Source organism: Scyliorhinus torazame, chromosome 14 (genome assembly GCF_047496885.1).
Source record: "Scyliorhinus torazame isolate Kashiwa2021f chromosome 14, sScyTor2.1, whole genome shotgun sequence".
NCBI lineage: Eukaryota > Metazoa > Chordata > Chondrichthyes > Carcharhiniformes > Scyliorhinidae > Scyliorhinus > Scyliorhinus torazame.
In genome coordinates this window covers 18359036-18379617 of record NC_092720.1, presented here as the reverse complement: position 1 = coordinate 18379617, position 20582 = coordinate 18359036, and the positions used below count along the sequence as shown (strand labels likewise).

Genomic DNA, 20582 nt, shown 5'->3' with positions numbered 1-20582 from the left:
AAGCACTATATTTCCTCCATTACTACATTGGGTGGCATGATAGCACAGTGGTTAGCACTGTTGCTTCACACCGCCAGGGTCCCAGGTTCGATTCCCGGCTTGGGTCACTGTCTTTGTGGAGTCTGCACGTTCTCCCCGTGTCTGTGTGAATTTCCTCTGGGTGCTCCGATTTACTCCCACAACTCCCGAAAGACGTGCTGTTAGGTAATCCGGACATTCTGAATTCTCTCTGTGTACCCGAACAGGCGCCGGAGTTTGGCGACCAGGGGATTTTCACAGTCACTTCATTGCAGTGTTAATGTAAGATTAATTATTATTGTTATATCAGCATTTTTACACATTCATATTTACTGTTCTTAATTAACTCTTGACTTTCCAGGTGAGTATTAATTTTATCCTATTTAGGGTTTCTCGAAATTTTACCTCTAGTGAGCAGATACATGTTAACAATATAATTCATCGACTTCCGGGGGCGGCGATGACCAGCTGAGTCGCACGTTTCGGCAGCTCCCGGTGAAACGGACTTTTGGGCTCTTGATAGGAGCCCCAACGGCAGTTTTGACGGCTAAAAACACTGTGCGGTAAACCAGAAGGGAATCCCCCCTGGATACGGGTGAAAAAAGGAGGAGAAAGTGGCCGGATTGCAGTGGATCCTTTAGAACAGCGGCAAGGAAGGCAAGCAAAAACCAAGATGGCGTCGGAAGGTGGCAGTTTAACATGGGGCCCTGAACAACAAGAGTTCTTGAAATGCTGTGTGGAAGAGCTCAAAAAGGAAATGAAGAAAGAGCTGTTGGCCCCGATACTACAGGCGATCGAAGGGCTAAAGGAGGAACAAAAGACCCAGGAGCGGGAGCTTCGGGTCGTGAAAGCAAAGGCAGCCGAGAATGAGGACGACATACAGGGCCTGGTGGTGAAGACGGAGATGCATGAGGCACATCAGAAACGATGTGTGGAAAGGTTGGAGGCACTGGAGAACAACGCAAGGAGGAACAACCTGAGGATTCTTGGTCTTCCTGAAGGTGCGGAGAGAGCGGACGTCGGGCATATGTGAGCACGATGCTGCACTCGTTAATGGGAGCGGAGGCCCCGGCGGGTCCGTTGGAGGTGGAGGGAGCATACCGAGTGATGGCGCGAGGACCGAGAGCAGGAGAAATTCCCAGAGCCATAGTGGTGAGATTCCTCCGTTTTAAGGATAGAGAAATGGTCCTTAGATGGGCAAAGAAAACTCGGAGCAGTAAATGGGAGAACGCGGTGATCCGTGTTTATCAAGACTGGAGTGCGGAGGTGGCGAGAAGGAGGGCGAGCTTTAATCGGGCCAAGGCGGTGCTTCATAAAAAGAAGATAAAATTTGGAATGCTGCAACCGGCAAGACTGCGGGTCACATATCGAGGGAGGCACCACTACTTTGAGACGGCGGATGAAGCGTGGACTTTTATTGTGGAAGAAAAACTGGAATGAGCGGGTTATTAAAAAGAACGTTTGAACAAAGTGGTGGGGCAAATGTGGGGGGGCGAAGAGGGGGGTTAAAAAGGGGGGAAAAGAGGAGTTTTATGTACTAATCCTGCGATGTGGTAACTTTTCTCTCTTCCACAGGTGGATGGGGGGGGAGGAGGGGAGGTGGAGGAGATGGGGCGTTGGCCATTGGGGGCGGGGCCAAGGGAGAAGCGCGGGCTTGCTTCCCGCGCTATGATAATCATGGCGGGAATAGAGAAGCAGGAAGGAAGGGGCGTCGCACGGTGCGAGCCGAGGTCACGGGGGGAAGCCGAGGTCGGCCAGAGTTTGCTGACTTCTGGGAGCAACATGGGGGGAGTAATTACGCTAGCGGGGGATCTAGCGGGGGAGGGGGGGGGGGGAAGGAAATTACTGGGTTGCTGCTGCTGGGGAGAGGGGGGAGCTGGTATGGGAGGGGATGGGCCGGGGGGCACCGCCTGGGGGAGATACAGCTGCGTGGGAACCGGGTGAGGAGCTGGAAAAAGGGGATGGCTAATCGACAAGGGGGGGGGGTAGGAAGCCCCCCCAACCCGGCTGATCACGTGGAACGTGAGAGGGCTGAACGGGCCGATAAAGAGGGCACGGGTACTCGCACACCTTAAGAAACTTAAGGCAGATGTGGTTATGTTACAGGAAACGCACCTGAAACTGATAGACCAGGTTAGGCTACGCAAAGGATGGGTGGGGCAGGTGTTCCATTCGGGGCTAGATGCGAAAAACAGGGGGGTGGCTATATTAGTGGGGAAGCGGGTAATGTTCGAGGCAAAGACTATAGTGGCGGATAACGGGGCAGATACGTGATGGTGAGTGGCAAACTACAGGGGGAGACGGTGGTTTTGGTAAACGTATATGCTCCGAACTGGGATGATGCCAATTTTATGAGGCGGATGCTAGGACGCATTCCGGACCTAGAGATGGGAAAGCTGATAATGGGGGGAGATTTTAATACGGTGTTGGAACCAGGGCTGGATAGGTCGAAGTCCAGGACTGGAAGGAGGCCGGCAGCAGCCAAGGTACTTAAAGATTTTATGGAGCAGATGGGAGGTGTAGACCCGTGGAGATTTAGCAGACCTCGGAGTAAGGAGTTCTCGTTTTTCTCCTATGTCCATAAAGTCTATTCGCGAATAGACTTTTTTGTGCTGGGAAGGGCGTTGATCCCGAAGGTGAGGGGAACGGAGTATACGGCTATAGCCATTTCGGATCACGCTCCACACTGGGTAGACTTGGAGATAGGGGAGGAAACAGGAGGGCGCCCGCCCTGGAGAATGGACATGGGACTAATGGCAGATGAGGGTGTGTGTCTAAGGGTGATGGGGTGCATTGAAAAGTACTTGGAACTCAATGATAATGGGGAGGTCCAGGTGGGAGTGGTCTGTGAGGTGCTGAAGGCGGTGGTTAGAGGGGAGCTGATATCAATAAGGGCACATAAAGGAAAGCAGGAGAGTAAGGAACGGGAGCGGTTGCTGCAAGAACTTTTGAGGGTGGACAGACAATATGCGGAAGCACCGGAGGAGGGACTGTACAGGGAAAGGCAAAGGCTACATGTAGAATTTGACTTGCTGACTACGGGCACTGCAGAGGCACAATGGAGGAAGGCACAGGGTGTACTGTACGAATATGGGGAGAAGGCGAGCAGGTTGCTGGCACACCAATTGAGGAAAAGGGAGCAGCGAGGGAAATAGGGGGAGTGAGGGATGAGGAAGGAGAGATGGAGCGGGGAGCGGAGAGAGTGAATGGAGTGTTCAAGGCATTTTATAAAAAATTATATGAAGCTCAACCCCCGGATGGGAGGGAGAGAATGATGGGCTTCTTGGATCGGCTGGAATTTCCCAAGGTGGAAGAGCAGGAAAGGGTGGGACTGGGAGCACAGATCGAGGTAGAAGAAGTGGTGAAAGGAATTAGGAGCATGCAGGCGGGAAAGGCCCCGGGACCGGATGGATTCCCAGTCGAATTCTATAGAAAATATGTGGACTTGCTCGCCCCGGTATTGACGAGGACCTTTAATGAGGCAAAGGAAAGGGGACAACTGCCCCCGACTATGTCTGAAGCAACGATATCGCTTCTCTTAAAGAAGGAAAAGGACCCGCTACAATGCGGGTCCTATAGACCTATTTCCCTCCTAAATGTAGATGCCAAGATCCTGGCCAAGGTAATGGCAATGAGAATAGAGGAATGTGTCCCGGGGGTGGTCCACGAGGACCAAACTGGGTTTGTGAAGGGGAGACAGCTGAACACGAATATACGGAGGCTGTTAGGGGTAATGATGATGCCCCCACAAGAGGGGGAAACGGAGATAGTAGTGGCGATGGATGCCGAGAAAGCATTTGATAGAGTGGAGTGGGATTATTTGTGGGAGGTGTTGAGGAGATTTGGTTTTGGAGAGGGGTATGTTAGATGGGTGCAGCTGTTGTATAGGGCCCCAGTGGCGAGCGTGGTCACGAATGGACGGGGATCTGCATATTTTCGGCTCCATAGAGGGACAAGGCAGGGATGCCCTCTGTCCCCATTATTGTTTGCACTGGCGATTGAGCCCCTGGCGATAGCGTTGAGGGGTTCCAAGAAGTGGAGGGGAGTACTTAGAGGAGGAGAAGAACACCGGGTATCTTTGTATGCGGACGATTTGTTACTATATGTGGCAGACCCGGCGGAGGGGATGCCAGAAATAATGCGGATACTTGGGGAGTTTGGGGATTTTTCAGGGTATAAATTGAACATGGGGAAAAGTGAGTTGTTTGTGGTGCATCCAGGGGAGCAGAGTAGAGAAATAGAGGACCTACCGTTGAGGAAGGTAACAAGGGACTTTCGTTACCTGGGGATCCAGATAGCCAAGAATTGGGGCACATTGCATAGGTTAAATTTAACGCGGTTGGTGGAACAAATGGAGGAGGATTTCAAGAGATGGGATATGGTATCCCTGCCACTGGCAGGGAGGGCGCAGGCGGTTAAGATGGTGGTCCTCCCAAGATTCCTCTTTGTGTTTCAGTGCCTCCCAGTGGTGATCACGAAGGCTTTTTTTAAAAGGATTGAAAAGTGCATCATGGGTTTTGTGTGGGCCGGGAAGACCCCGAGAGTGAGGAAGGGATTCTTACAGCGTAGCAGGGATGGGGGGGGGGGGCTGGCACTACCGAGCCTAAGTGAGTATTATTGGGCCGCTAATATTTCAATGGTGAGTAAGTGGATGGGAGAGGAGGAGGGAGCGGCGTGGAAGAGATTAGAGAGGGCGTCCTGTAGGGGGACTAGCCTACAGGCTATGGTGACAGCCCCATTGCCGTTCTCATCGAGGAACTACACCACAAGCCCGGTGGTGATGGCTACACTGAAGATTTGGGGACAGTGGAGACGGCATAGGGGAAAGACTGGAGCCTTGGGGGGGACCCGATAAGAAACAACCATAGGTTTGCCCCGGGGGGAATGGATGGGGGATATGGAATGTGGCAAAGAGCAGGAATAACGCAACTGAAAGATCTGTTTGTGGATGGGAAGTTCGCGAGTCTGGGAGCGCTGACCGAGAAATATGGGTTGCCCCAAGGGAATGCATTCAGCTATATGCAACTGAGGGCTTTTGCGAGGCAACAGGTGAGTGAATTCCCGCAGCTCCCGACACAAGAGGTGCAGGACAGAGTGATCTCAAAGACATGGGTGGGGGATGGTAAGGTGTCAGATATATATATAGGGAAATGAGGGACGAAGGGGAGACTATGGTAGATGAACTAAAAGGGAAATGGGAAGAAGAGCTGGGGAGGAGATCGAGGAGGGGCTGTGGGCAGATGCCCTAAGCAGGGTAAACTCGTCGTCCTCGTGTGCCAGGCTAAGCCTGATTCAGTTTAAGGTATTACACAGGGCGCATATGACTGGAGCACGGCTCAGTAAATTTTTTGGGGTGGATAGGTGTGCGAGGTGCTCGAGAAGCCCAGCGAATCATACCCATATGTTTTGGTCATGCCCGGCACTACAGGGGTTTTGGATGGGGGTGACAAAGGTGCTTTCAAAAGTAGTGGGGGTCCGGGTCGAACCAAGCTGGGGGTTGGCTATATTTGGGGTTGCACAAGAGCCGGGAGTGCAGGAGGCGAGAGAGGCCGATGTTTTGGCCTTTGCGTCCCTAGTAGCCCGGCGCAGGATATTGTTAATGTGGAAAGAAGCCAAGCCCCCGGGGGTGGAGACCTGGATAAATGACATGGCAGAGTTTATAAAGCTAGAGCGGATTAAGTTCGTTCTAAGGGGGTCGGCTCAAGGGTTCACCAGGCGGTGGCAACCGTTCGTCGAATACCTCGCAGAAAGATAGATGGAATGGAAAAAGAAGGCAGCAGCAGCAGCCCAGGATCGGCGGGGGGGGGGGGGGGGGGAAGAGAGAGAGGAGGAACCAGAAGGACTCTCAGGGTTGTTAATATATACTGTATAATATGTATAGGTCGTTGCTACAGATAATTATATATTGGACTGTTAAATTATATTTTTAGAGAGTGTTACTTGTGATAAGGCAGTTGCCAATTAGGGTTAGTTTTCATTTTTGTTATTTATTATTTATTCATTTTCTGTTTATAAAATAGGTCATTGTTATTTGTGTTGTTATAATATTGTGTAAAGGATGCACAATGTACTGTGTTGGTTGACCAAAAATTTTCAATAAAATATTTAAAAAAAACAATATAATTCATCCACCACATATAAAAGTTTAAACATCTATTTTTACTAAGTACAAAAAAGGAGTTGCAAGAAAAAGTATTCATTTGGTTGAACTATTGTATGTTGCAACTTTCAAACTCACCAAATCCCAGTCTACGTTGCGGAAGAAAGAATTTCCCTGAATATCAGCGAACCCTGTCTGTGGGTGACATCCAAGCCGCTCTACTGGATCCTGAAACAAAAACATAAAAACATAATTTATAAGACAACACTGAAGAACAAAGATAGTCTTACGTAAGTCAGCAGCTAGATTGTCGGGTTTTTCCTAATGCGAGTTTGATGTTAGTAAAAATTAGGAATATTAGTGGTAGGCAATAGAACATTTACCATTCTAGACATTAAGTATTAATGTTGAGACTCCGCAAGAGGGTCCTTCACGAGTCTGGTAACAGCGGGGAAGAAGCTGTTTTTGAAACTGTTGGTGCATGTTCTCAGACTTTTGTATCTTCTGCCCGATAGAAGAGATTGGAAGGGAGAATAACCCGGGTGGGAGGGTCTTTGATTATGCTGCCCGGTCTTCTAAGGCAGCGGGAGGTGTAGACAGTAAATGGATGGGAGGCGGGTTTGTGTAATGGAGTGGGCTGTGTTCACGACTCTGTGGTTTCGTATGGTCTTGGGTTGATCTTATATGTTTCAATAAGATCACCTCATTCTTCTAAACTCCAATGTGTATAGACTCAACCTGCTCAATCTCCTCATCTCAGGACTCAGCATTGTGAGCCTTCTCTGAACTGCTTCCAGTGAAATTATGTCCCTCCTTAATAAGGTGACCAAACCTATGCAGTACTCTAGGTGTAGTCTCACCAGAGCCCTGTACACCTGTAGTAAGACTTCCTTACTTTAATACTCCATCCCCCTTGCAACATTTCTAAGGGTTAGAAATATATTCAGTTTTATACATTTGTGCAAGTTGACAAATAAACTTAGCGAAAGTTGAGGTTCATAATGTGCAAAACAGGAAAAAAATTATATTGATACCCTGCAATCTTTTTGCATTTCTAAGAAAGTCAAACTATGAAACACAGCCAATAAAGCAACCCATACACAACCCATACCTTATTCAGAAATCCTTTCAATACACTTGCAGCTTTGACAGAGAGGGAACGTGGAATACGGATTTGTTTTTCCAAAATGACTGAAATTCACAAAAAAAGATTAAATTAACAGTGTGCCCAGCAGCAATATTTAACATATCGCCCTGCTAGTCAAAACGTTGTTGTCCTGACTTTATGCACTCCAGCATAGGTAGAATTGCAAGCAACACTAAAGAAGAAAATTAATTCTGATTCAGGGCTATAATGAATCTGAAAAGAGAATGTTTAGATTGATCAATGCTTGTTTCAGGTGCATGTTTGTTCAGACTAAACAAAGGACCAGGATTTAACAGGACTTTTCAAAGTATTAAAAATGCCCAGAACCGGGAACAACCACTATAATCCACCTGGGCAGTTTAAAATTACCACACTACACTCAGATTTTTGATTCCACGTTTTTTTTTCTTATCACAAAAAAAATCCAGCTTACCCTTGGATTTTTGATAAAATAAAGTTCCACTCTGTCTCTGGACCAATACATGCATTCACCAATTTTAAGTGAAGCAGATAATTCTGAACTGTCCACCTCATCTTTCAAAGTCCGAGCATATGACCCTGGTTTCATAGTTTATGATTGTCAAACAATTTATAACAGTTCAGTTGATTTATACCTCTTGGAATATTGAAAACTCTTGATATGGTCTCAAGATTCAATTTCTCCAGTACACCCATCTCGTTCAGTTTTTTTTATTTTTAAATCTCCCAGCTTGATGTCCACCAAATAGCAATTATAGCATAGTCAATATGCAGTGAATAATCAAGGAGAGATTTTTTTTCTCGTTGAGCCAAAAGATAAAGATTTTGGATAGTGAAAAGAAAAGTAGTCAATATAGATCAGACTTGGTGTTTTGAAGAAGCTGGGCGATTAAGCTTGAGATGTAGCATTAGGTCACCAATACATCAAATAAAAGGGCCATTAAAAATAAGTAACACTGTTGGGACATGTTTTAAGAGTTCTGCTAGGCAACAATGACCATTTTAACCATACTGAAAGGATACAGCAGATGCGGGAAGTGTGAAATAAAATCAGTAAATGCAGGACGTACTAAATAGGTCTGGCAGCATTTATTGATAAACAGAGTAAATGTTGCGAAGGTCAATGACCTTTTATCAGTTCTACTTTTCCACCATTTTCTGATTTAGGAACAGAGGCAATAGGAGCTGTAGGCCAGTTGGCCCCTCAAATTTGTTTTGCCATTCAACTAAATCATAACTGATCTTCCAACTCAATCCCGGTAGAGCCCCAAACCGGGCTCTGCGCTGGGCCAATCATGAGTCACCCGACTCGCTCCATCTGGCACAATTATGTTCATTTAAATACCCGGATGCCAGATTCAACCGGGAGTCAACAACCCTGCCTGCGAGACCTCGCGAGGGTGCCATTAAGTAATGGTCTACACAAACGCGGACCAGGTGTAACGGCACCTCAGGAGTCTCACAGGCCATTGGGCCCCCATGTGGTCGGGGACAAGGCAGGGTGGTACCCTGGCACTCTCCTGGCACCTGAGCCTGCCACCCTGGCACTGCCAGGGGAAGAGATCGGGGCTGCTCAAAATGGTGCACTGTTCTGCGAACAGCCATTCCTACTGTCGGGGCCAGCTTGCCAGCACAAAATATGTGAAACTCCCCGAGGCTAAAAAAAGGCAAAGTGCCATTGAAAAGCACAGGGAATCGGCGCTGCAGCCACTGAGACACATCGCTCCAAACGTGGACATAAACTTTTGTCCGCTGAATGGCGCCTTGTGTCATCTGGTTCTTGAGCCCCCAGCCAGGGAAACATCCTTTCTGCATCTACTCTGTCGATCCCTGTAAGAATTCTGCATGTTTCAATTAGGTTTCTCTCATTTTCTAAGCTCGGGAAACACAGGTCCAGTCCCCTCAATCTTAGATGGTGGTGTAGTGGTAACTAGGCTAGTAATCCAGAGACCCAGGCTCATGCTCTGGGAGCATAGGTTCAAATCCCACCAATTTAAATTAAATTAATAAAATCTGGAATTGAAAACGGACTCCATAATGGTGATCATGACAACTATCACTGACTGTTATAAACACCCATCTGGTTCACTAATGTCCTTTAGTGATGGGCATCTGTCATCCTTACCCAATCTGGCCTACATGGGACTGCAGATTCAAAGCACTGTGGTTGACTCTGAACTGCCTTCTGAAATGTCCTACCAAGCCACTCAGTTCAAGGGCGATTTGAGATGGCCAACAACTGCTGGCCTGCCAGCGACATCCACATCCCATCAAATAATAAAGAAAAATAACTCCTCAGAGCACCATTTCCCCACCCCTCATTCCAGGAATTAAGTCTGGTGAACCTTTCCAATCTCCCACTATTTAACAAGTGCTCTGCATTTCTGTTTTTCCTATCATACTGGATAACTACACATTTTTTGACATCATACTCTGTCACGTTCTTGGCCACTCACTTTCCTTTCATAAATCCATGTTGACTTTGCCCAGTCCTACTAAGTGTCCAGTTATCAGATCTTTTTGAATACATTCTAGCATTTTCCCTAGGATTGATGTCAGGCCAGGTCTGGAGTTCCATGCTTTCTCTCTGCCTTCTGTATTAAGTAGTGGGGTTACATTTGCTATATTACAATTTGCAGCATTTTTTATTCCACATAACTAGATTTGGCACACAAGCCCAATTTCATTCTTGCCTGTGTATGTTTAAAGCAAAAGAAAAACTGTCACCATTTTGTGCAATCTTAGTTTCAAGAGACAGCCCCACCCAGTTTTTCAAGTCATTGCCTCAGCTTCGTATCAGCACTAGAGTAGAATTGGTTGGCATTATGTTGCTAAGGAAGTACTGGTGTAGTTTCAATTCTTTCTTCTTCTGCCCGAGGAACTGTAAATGAGATCAGTCATACAAATGCAGATGGTGTTTGAAACAAGGCCATGACAATGGGAAAAAATGAATCATTAAAGGGCTGTTTCAAGAACTTTATTCTCATGCCTGATAATCAAGCAAACAAACTCACGAAACCAAATCAAAAGGGCAATCGAGCAGTCACAAAATCTGAACTATATGCATGGTTACACAGGTGATATTGAACTGAGTTGCTGATTGAAAAATGTAGAAAAACTTGAAGGAAAGTTCCAGACTGGATACCAAAAAAGCAGCAGCCAGGGACTCTGATTACTTTTGAATCATTCATGCTGGAATGTGCGTGAACACGGATATGGGATGAGAGCAGGAACAGGTTTAGTTGTCAGCACAACCCACAAAAAATTTTTAAAATCAAAAAAGAAATCATAGAATCATAGAATTTACAGTGCAGAAGGAGGCCATTCGGCCCATCGAGTCTGCACCGGCTCTTGGAAAGAGCACCCTACCCAAGGTCAACACCGCCACCCTATCCCCATAACCCAGTAACCCCATAACCCAGTAACCCCACCCAACACTAAGGGCAATTTTGGACACTAAGGGCAATTTATCATGGCCAATCCACCTAACCTGCACATCTTTGGACTGTGGGAGGAAACCGGAGCACCCGGAGGAAACCCACGCACACACGGGGAGGATGTGCAGACTCCGCACAGACAGTGACCCAAGCTGGAATCGAACCTGGGACCCTGGAGCTGTGAAGCAATTGTGCTATCCACAAGGCTACCGTGCTGCACGACATCAATGCACGAAATCAATGCAAGACAGAGGAAGGAACACAGAACTGATGCAAATAGATAATTAAACTTTTTGATACTTCACCAGAAGAAAGGACTTGAACATTTCACAGCCTCAGGAAGTCCTAATGTACTTTTGAAGTGGAGTCACTATTGTTAAATAGGAAACTTGGAAAATTTGTGCATAACAAGATCACCCGCTTTAGTGATTTTGGTCAAGGGGTAAATATTGGGCTCGTTACCGAGGACCATTCTTCCAATATGTTCGAAGGCAGATTTTTAATCAGTAAGGGAATCAAGGGTTATGGCGATGCGGCGGGAAAGTGGAGCTGAGGATTATATTAGATCATTCATACTCGCACTGAAAGTGGGGCAAACTTGATGGGCTCAATGGCCTACTTCTGCTCCTATGTCATTTAGAACAGTGTCATCGATTCTTTGCCCTCACCCGTGAGGGTTTAATGGCTCATCTGAAATGCAGATTGTGAAGTGGGACTTGAACCCACAACAGTCTGACTCAGGGGAGAGAATGCTACCAACTAAGCGGAGGCTGACAGTCACTAAACTGCCTTTGAGGCCTCCAAACTGCTTTTGCTACAAAACCTTTTTCAGGAAGTACAGATAATGAGTTTTGTCAGCTAGCTTCATTCCAAAACATTTCTGAAGTGCTACACAATTTTTGCGGGACTCCCATGTTCCTTTATTTCCGGTAACGTTTGCTATGGAATGTTTAACCAAATGCTGATTTTTATCTTTCATTTAAAAAAATCAGACCAAATTGGTGTTTCTTGCATATTTCTGTGAATCTGGCCATTGCATATCACAAGAAACACGAGCTGTATGTCAGATCTTTAACTGGTTGACAGTGACAGATCCCAAGATGACTTGTTCTTGTTTCTGAATATTGAAGGTATTTTCCCCCTTCTGATTTATTTGTATGCAGGGGAATTCCTCTTAGCTGTTGTCAATGGCAACATTAAACACACCCTGATGAGGCACAGCGAAACTCCAAGTTTAAAGCTAGCCACTTACACACATGCAAATCATTGTACCTTCATCCACAGTTTATTATAGCACCCTCTACTGGACTGAAGTTTCACTGCCGTTGCCCGTACCTGCAATTTTCATCTTGACAATGTTCTAAATTCTAATCTGTAAATGCAGTCATTAATAAGGACCACGATTGATTAGCCCAGAATGCCAATCCTTATGTGTGAGCCCAGATGGAGAGTGCCAGCACCTTAACTGCCACCATTATCACCAGTCTCCAGTATGAAAGAGAAATCATGTTTGACAATCTACTGGAGTTTTTGAGGATGTAACTAGTAGAATAGATAAGGAGGAACCAGTCGATGTGGTTTATTTGAATTTTCAAAAAGCTTTTGATAAAGTCCTGCACAAGGTGTGTATGCACAATTAAAGCACATGAGATCGGGGGTAATATATTGGAATGGATTGAGAACTGGTTCGCAGACGAGAAATAAGAGAGCTGGAATAAATGGGTCTTTTTCGAAGTGGCAGGTGGTGACTCGCGGCGTCCTGCATGGATCAGTGCTTTAACTCCAGCCCAATAATTTTGATTTGGATGAGGGAACTAAAAGTAATATTTCCAGGTTTGCTGACGACACAAAACTTGGTGGGAATGCGAGTGGTGAGGAGGATATTAAGAGGCTTCAAGGTGAATTAAGTAAGTTGAATGAATGAGCAAATACATGGCAGATGCAGTATAACATGGATAAATGTGAAGTTATCCTCTTCGGTCGGAGAAAAAAATTGCAGAATATTATTTAAGTAGTGATAGATTGGGAAATGTGGATGTAAACCCCCCCACCCCCCAAAGTCTCCTAGTACACCAGTCACTGGAAGCAAGCATTCAGGTATAGTAAGCAGTTAGAAAGGCAAGTAGTATGTTTGTCTTCATTGCAAGAGGACTTGAGTACAGGAGCCAAGGTTGTCTTTACTGCAGCTGTACAGGGCTTGGGTGAAACCACACTTGGAGTATTGAGTGCCGGAGCTTTTATTGCAGAGAGCTGCAGAGGCTGGGTCATTAAGAATGTTCAAGGCGAGGGCAGTACAGTGGCGCAGTGGTTAGCGCCATGGTCCCAGGTTTGAATCCCAGCTCTGGGTCACTGTCCATGTGGAGTTTGCACACTCTCCCCGTGTTCGCGTGGGTTTCCCCCCCACAACCCAAAGATGTGCAGGGTAGGTGGATTGGCCATGCTAAACCGCCCATTAATTGGAATAAATGAATTGGGTACTCTATAAAAAGAATGTTCAAGGCGGAGATAGACACATTTTTAATCAGATAGGGAATCAAGGGTTATGGGGATAAGGTGGTGGAGTTGAGGATTATCACTGAATATATTTAAGAAGGAAATAGATAGATTTCTCAACTCGAAAAGGTGTAAAGGGATATGGGGAAGAGTGCTGGAGTTTGATAGAGATAGCGGGTCAGCTATGATCATGTTGAATGGCGGAGTAGGCTCGATGGGCCGAATTGCCTACTCCTGTTCCTATTTTCTATGGTTCGATGAAACAAAGTTGAGAAGAAACATTAGAAACAAAACAAAAAGATGCAACATTTCACCTTGGAAGAGGTAATCCTCTGTGTTCTGATCTGGATTATCTGAGCTCCCTACTATATCAAAAGGTGATCGTCCTGCCATCATCTCGAACATCAGTACTCCCAGTGCCCACCAATCCACACTGAAACCTGCAATAAAACAGATGGCTGTTTATAATAACATCAAAAAGTAAGAGGAGTCAAAACCATATTTGCAATTGATAAGGTCATTTTGTCCTGGAATTTTTTTTTTCCATTTCTATATAACTCTGCTCGTCAGTGGGCTGGCAGGCAACATGCTTCCAGTTCTCTTCCAATGTCACCCTCTAACATATTGTCTTAGGCAGAAGACGAATGGATCAGAATGATGCACTTAAACTGCAGTTCTGTGTCTCTCTCCATAAGCAGTTAAGGAATCTACCATTAAGTGATGCTCTGGATTAAATTCCTTTCAGTGTTGCCTCTAGGATTTCAGTGAAATGTAACTGTGGATGTTTCCACTGGAAGTGTCAGAACTACAAGATATCACTTCTGCATTAGACTAAACAATGTGATAACAGGACATGTAGAAAATAACGGTAGGATTGGGCAGAGTCAACATGGGTTTATGAAAGGGAAATCACGTTTAACAAAACTGTTGGGGGTTTTTGAGGATGTAGCAGCAGAATAAATAAGGAGGAACCAGCGTATGTGGTATATTTAGATTTCAGAAAATTGAATACAGAGGATTGGATGTAATTCACTGGCATGAATTGAGAACTGGTTAACCGACAGAAAACAGATAAGAACACATAGGTCATTTTCAGTGGGGTACCACCTCAAGGACCAGTGCTTGGGCCTCAGATATTCATAATCTAAGTCAATGATTTAGATATTGGCACTAATTGCAATACTTTCAAGTTTGCAAATAGCACAAAGTCAGGGTGTGCGAGTTGTGAGAAGGAGGTAAAGATGCTTCAAAGGGATTTAGAGAGGTCAAGCTAGTGGCCAAATATTAGCATGTGGAATACAATGTGGAGAAATGTGAGGTTGTCCACTTCAGCCGGAAAAACAAAAATAAGAGTATTTCTCAAATGGTGAGAAACTGGGAAGTGTTGAACTTCAAAGGGACTTGAGTGCCCTTGTTCATGAGTTACTGAAAGTTAACATGCAGGTGCAACAAGCAGTCAAGAGGGCAAATGGTGTTTTGGTCTTTATTAAAACAGGATGTGAGTAAAGGAGTAAAGATGTCTTACTGCAATTAGCCTTGTTGAGATCACACTTGGAGTATTGTGTGCAATTTTGGTCTCCCTACCTAAATAAAGATATAATCGCGATACAGGAAGGAAGTGCAATGAAGGTTCAGGGATTGTCCTATGAGAAAAGATTAGATACAGTGGGCTTTTTCACTCTGGAAATACGAAGGTGGAGGTCGCACATTAGGTGGCTCCCACTAGAGTCCTCGGTGTCTGGCCCTTTTCACCCAATTTTTGGGGGATATTTGTGGTAAACGCATCCTAATAGAGTTGTTGGCACTAGAGGATGTCGAAATCCCAAAGAAAGAATACTGGAAGGAAGGGAGCGAGTGCTAGTCCACCAGCAGAGTCGATGACGCTGCGGAGTGTGGTTGGAGGAAAGATGGTGGGAGCAAGCTCGCCTGGTGGGGTTGCGTCCATTACATTGGATACGCTGGCCCAGGGGATGGCAGTAAAGTTTGGTTGGCAATTTGCCAAACATTTTGAGCAGCAAGGCAAGGAGATGATGAACATTCTTAAGAAATTGATGGAAGAGATGCTGGTCCCAATAAAGGAGGGTCTTGGAAAGACGTTGGAGACAGTGCGGGAGCATGGTGAGATGCTCAAGGTAGTGGAGGAAGCACTGTCACAAACAGTGACCAGCTCACCTCGTTGGAAGCGGAGTTGCTGAGTGCAGTACAGAAATGAGGGCCAAGGTTGAGGACCTTGATAACAGGTTGCACCATCAGACCCTCAGAATCGTGGGGGTGCCTGAAGATGTGGAGGGCTGGAGGCTGACTGAGTAGTTTGCAAAGATTTTCACGAAGATGTTGGAGGTGGGGGAGGAGGCCTTCCCTTTGAGAGTTGTATAGAACTAGAACAAACAGAGTTGTTATCTCTGGGTTGTTGCCCGTGCCACGTGATAGTGAGATGAGGAATAGGGAGAGAGAGCAATTAAACACGTGGCTACAGGGATGGTGCAGGTGGGAGGGATTCAGATTTCTGGATAACTGGGCTCTTTCTGGGGAAGGTGGGACCTCTACAGACAGGATGGTCTACATCTGAATCTGAGGGGCACAAATATCCGGCGGGGGGGGGGATTTGTTAGTGCTCTTTGAGGGGGGGGGGGGGGGGGGTTTAAACTATTGCAGCAGGGGCATGGGAACCTGGATTGTAGTTTTAGGGTAAGGGAGAATGAGAGTATAGAGGTCAGGAGCACAGATTTGACGTCGCAGGAGGGGGCCAGTGTTCAGGTAGGTGGTTTGAAGTGTGTCTATTTCAATGCCAGGAGTATACGAAATAAGGTAGGGGAACTGGCAGCATGGGTTGGTACCTGGGACTTCGATGTTGTGGCCATTTTGGAGACATGGATAGAGCAGGGACAGGAATGGATGTTGCAGGTTCCGGGGTTTAAGTGTTTTAGTAAGCTCAGAGAAGGAGGCAAAAGAGGGGAGGTGTGGCGCTGCTAGTCAAGAGCAGTATTACGGTGGCGGAGAGGATGCTAGATGGGGACTCATCTTCCGAAGTAGTATGGGCTGAGGTTAGAAACAGGAAAGGAGAGGTCACCCTGTTGGGAGTTTTCTATAGGCCTCCAAATAGTTCGAGGGATGTAGAGGAAAGGATGGCGAGGATGATCCTGGATAAGAGCGAAAGTAACAGGGTAGTTATTATGGGAGACTTTAACTTTCTAAATATTGACTGGAAAAGATATAGTTCGAGTACATTAGATGGGTCGTTCTTTGTACAGTGTGTGCAGGAGGGTTTCCTGACACAATATGTTGACAGGCCAACAAGAGGCGAGGCCACGTTGGATTTGGTTTTGGGTAATGAACCAGGCCAGGTGTTGGATTTGGAGGTAGGAGAGCACTTTGGGGACAGTGATCACAATTCGGTGACGTTTACGTTAATGATGGAAAGGGATAAGTATACACCGCAGGGCAAGAGTTATAGCTGGGGGAAGGGCGATTATGATGCCATTAGACGTGACTTGGGGGGGATAAGGTGGAGAAGTAGGCTGCAAGTGTTGGGCACACTGGATAAGTGGAGCTTGTTCAAGGATCAGCTACTGCGTGTTCTTGATAAGTATGTACCGGTCAGGCAGGGAGGAAGGCGTAGAGCAAGGGAACCGTGTTTTACCAAAGAAGTGGAATCTCTTGTTAAGAGGAAGAAGGAGGCCTATGTGAAGATGAGGTGTGAAGTTTCAGTTGGGGTGATGGATAGTTACAAGGTAGCGAGGAAGGATCTAAAGAGAGAGCTAAGACGAGCAAGGAGGGGACATGAGAAGTATTTGGCAGGTAGGATCAAGGAAAACCCAAAAGCTTTCTATAGGTATGTCAGGAATAAGCAAATGACTAGGGAAAGAGTAGGACCAGTCAAGGACAGGGATGGGAAGTTGTGCGTGGAGTCTGAAGAGATAGGAGAGATACTAAATGAATATTTTTCGTCAGTATTCACTCTGGAAAAAGATAATGTTGTGGAGGAGAATGCGGAGACCCAGGCTATTAGAATAGATGGCATTGAGGTACGTAGGGAAGAGGTGTTGGCAATTCTGGACAGGCTGAAAATAGATAAGTCCCCGGGGCCTGATGGGATTTATCCTAGGATTCTCTGGGAAGCCAGGGAAGAGATTGCTGGACCTTTGGCTTTGATTTTTATGTCATCATTGGCTACAGGAATAGTGCCAGAGGACTGGAGGATAACAAATGTGGTCCCTTTGTTCAAAAAGGGGAGCAGAGACAACCCCGGCAACTATAGACCGGTGAGCCTCACGTCTGTAGTGGGTAAAGTCTTGGAGGGGATTATAAGAGACAAGATTTACAATCACCTAGATAGGAATAATATGATCAGGGATAGTCAGCATGGCTTTGTGAAGGGTAGGTCATGCCTCACAAACCTTATCGAGTTCTTTGAGAAGGTGACTGAACAGGTAGACGAGGGTAGAGCAGTTGATGTGGTGCATATGGATTTCGGTAAAGCGTTTGATAAGGTTCCCCACGGTAGGCTATTGCAGAAAATACGGAGGCTGGAGATTGAGGGAGATTTAGAGGTGTGGATCAGAAATTGGCTAGCTGAAAGAAGACAGAGGGTGGTGGTTGATGGGAAATGTTCAAAATGGAGTTCAGTTACAAGTGGCGTACCTCAAGGATCTGTTCTGGGGCCGTTGCTGTTTGTCATTTTTATCAATGACCTAGAGGAGGGCGCAGAAGGGTGGGTGAGTAAATTTGCAGACGATACTAAAGTCGGTGGTGTTGTCGACAGTGTGGACGGATGTAGCAGGTTACAGAGGGATATAGATAAGCTGCAGAGCTGGGCTGAGAGGTGGCAAATGGAGTTTAATGTAGAGAAGTGTGAGGTGATTCACTTTGGAAGGAATAACAGGAATGCGGAATATTTGGCTAATGGTAAAGTTCTTGGAAGTGTGGATGAGCAGAGGGATCTAGGTGTCCATGTACATAGATCCCTGAAAGTTGCCACCCAGGTTGATAGGGTTGTGAAGAAGGCCTATGGAGTGTTGGCCTTTATTGGTAGAGGGATTGAGTTCCGGATTCAGGAGGTCATGTTGCAGCGGTACAAAACTCTGGTACGGCCGCATTTGGAGTATTGCGTACAGTTCTGGTCACCGCATTATAGGAAGGACGTGGAGGCTTTGGAGCGGGTGCAGAGGAGATTTACCAGGATGTTGCCTGGTATGGAGGGAAAATCTTATGAGGAAAGGCTGATGGACTTGAGGTTGTTTTCGTTGGAGAGAAGAACGTTAAGAGGAGACTTAATAGAGGCATACAAAATGATCAGGGGGTTAGATAGGGTGGACAGTGAGAGCCTTCTCCCGTGGATGGAAATGGCTGGCACGAGGGGACATAGCTTTAAACTGAGGGGTAATAGATATAGGACATAGGTCAGAGGTAGGTTCTTTACGCAAAGAATGGTGAGGCCGTGGAATGTAGTGAACTCGCCAACATTGAGGGCATTTAAAAGTTTATTGGATAAACATATGGATGATAATGGCATAGTGTAGTTTAGATGGCTTTTGTTTTGGTGCAACATCGTGGGCTGAAGGGCCTGTACTGCGCTGTATCGTTCTATGTTCTATATAGGTCCACTGGTCGCTCCGGCCACGAGCGAACGAGCCGTCAAAAGTGGAGATTGCCTGCTTTCATAGCGACCAGGTGAAGGAACAGGTATTTAGATGGGCCAAGCAGAATCGGGAGATGAAGTGGAATGGCAGTGGTATTCGTATATACCAGGGTGTCACAGTGGAGCTGGCGAGAAGGCGGGCAGCCTTTAATAGGGAGAAGGCAGCACTTTCTAAGAGTGGAGTGTGCTCTGGGATGGTCTAGCTGGTGAAGCTGAGAGACAGGCACAACTCCAGGGACCATTATTTTTAGATGGCGGCATTTGTGAAAGTGGAAGGATTGGGACTGAACGGAGATGGGCATTGGGACTTGTGGTTGGGATAAGGAGGATATGCTTTGTGGTTGGGGCCCATTAACAGTAACTAATGTACCAAAAGATTAATGCTGATGCGATTTGGGGTATGTTGTTGTGGTATGGGTTGCCTTTCTCCTCTCCGGGGATTGTTTTGGGTTGGAGAGAGTATGCAGGTGGGGGGAGGGGAGGAGAGGGGCAGTTTCGGGATGAGTTAGAGGATGGGGGAGGTTTGACACGTGAGGGAGATGGTTTGGGTGAAGGGTGTTTGTTTTTAGTTGCTTTGTTATGGATGTGGGGGATGGGGCTCTGGTGCAGGCCACCTCACGAGTAAACTGGAGTTGGCTAGTGAATGGGAGAGAGATGGGGGGCAGAGGTCAACCGAACCTGGATAGGCAGGTTTATCATAGAATTTACAGAGCAGAAGGAGGCCATTCAGCCCATCGAGTCTGCACCGGTTCTTGGAAAGAGCACCCTACCCAAGGTCAACACTGCCACCCTATCCCCAGAACCCAGTAACCCCACGGGCAATTTTGGACACGAAGGGCAATTTATCATGGCCAATCCACCTGACCCGCACATCTTTGGACTGTGGGAGGAAACAGGAGCACCCGGAGGAAACCCACGCACACACGGGGAGGATGTGCAGACTCCGCACAGACAGTGACCCAAGCCAGAATCGAACCTGGGACCCTGGAGCTGTGAAGCAATTGTGCTATCCACAAGGCTACCGTGCTGCCCCTAGAATGTCTAGTCTTACCTAGAATGTGTGCAGCAGCAGGGAAATGGGGAGATTGAAGAGAGGAGCTGATTTGAGAAGAAGTGGTTGGGGGGCTTCCGGGATGGGGGGAGGGTAGCTGGTTGACGGTGACTGCGAGTAATTCTTGGTCTCATTTGGGGGCGGGGGGGGGTCTGGGGGCCAACTTGGCTGGGCTCTTGTTCTAGGAATCGGTTGGATTGGATATGTTTATTGTCACGTGTACCGAGGTACAGTGAAAAGTATTTTTCTGCGAGCAGCTCAACAGATCATTAAGTACATGTGAAGAAAAGGGAAGAAAAGAAAGTACATAATAGGGCAACACAACATATACAATGTAACTACATAAGCACTGCCATCGGGTGAAGCAAACAGGGTGTAGTGTTAATGAGGTCAGTCCATAAGAGGGTCATTTAGGAGTCTGGTGACAGTGGGGAAGAAGGTGTTTTTGAGTCTGTTCGTGCGTGTTCTCAGACTTCTGTATCTCCTGCCCGATGGAAGAAGTTGGAAGAGTGAGTAAGCCAGGTGGGAGGGATCTTTGATTATGCTGCCCGCTTTCCCCAGGCAGCGGGAGGTGTAGATGGAGTCAACGGATGGGAGGCAGTGATGGATTGGGCGGTGTTCACAACTCTCTGAAGCTTCTTGCGGTCCTGGGCCGAGCAGTTGCCATACAAGGCTGGTGCAGCCCGATAGGATGCTTTCTATGGTGCATCCGTAAAAGT

At 46.7% G+C, this 20582-nt stretch overlaps 1 protein-coding gene across 3 annotated transcripts in view; it reads right to left on the bottom strand.

Annotated features, from left to right (window-relative positions):
* Positions 1-20582, bottom strand: part of prkci (protein kinase C, iota) — a 206624-nt gene that overhangs the window by 22289 nt on the left and 163753 nt on the right. For all 3 annotated transcript variants that reach the window (XR_011934419.1, XR_011934420.1, XM_072473783.1), the window contains exons 15-17: positions 13489-13614; positions 7230-7309; positions 6257-6346 (exon numbers count right to left, since the gene is read on the bottom strand). Coding sequence is in view for 1 of the 3 variants with exons in the window: in XM_072473783.1 (XP_072329884.1) it covers positions 6257-6346; positions 7230-7309; positions 13489-13614 (296 nt within the window). In the remaining 2 variants the exon portion in view is untranslated. The remainder of the gene's footprint in view (positions 1-6256; positions 6347-7229; positions 7310-13488; positions 13615-20582) is intronic.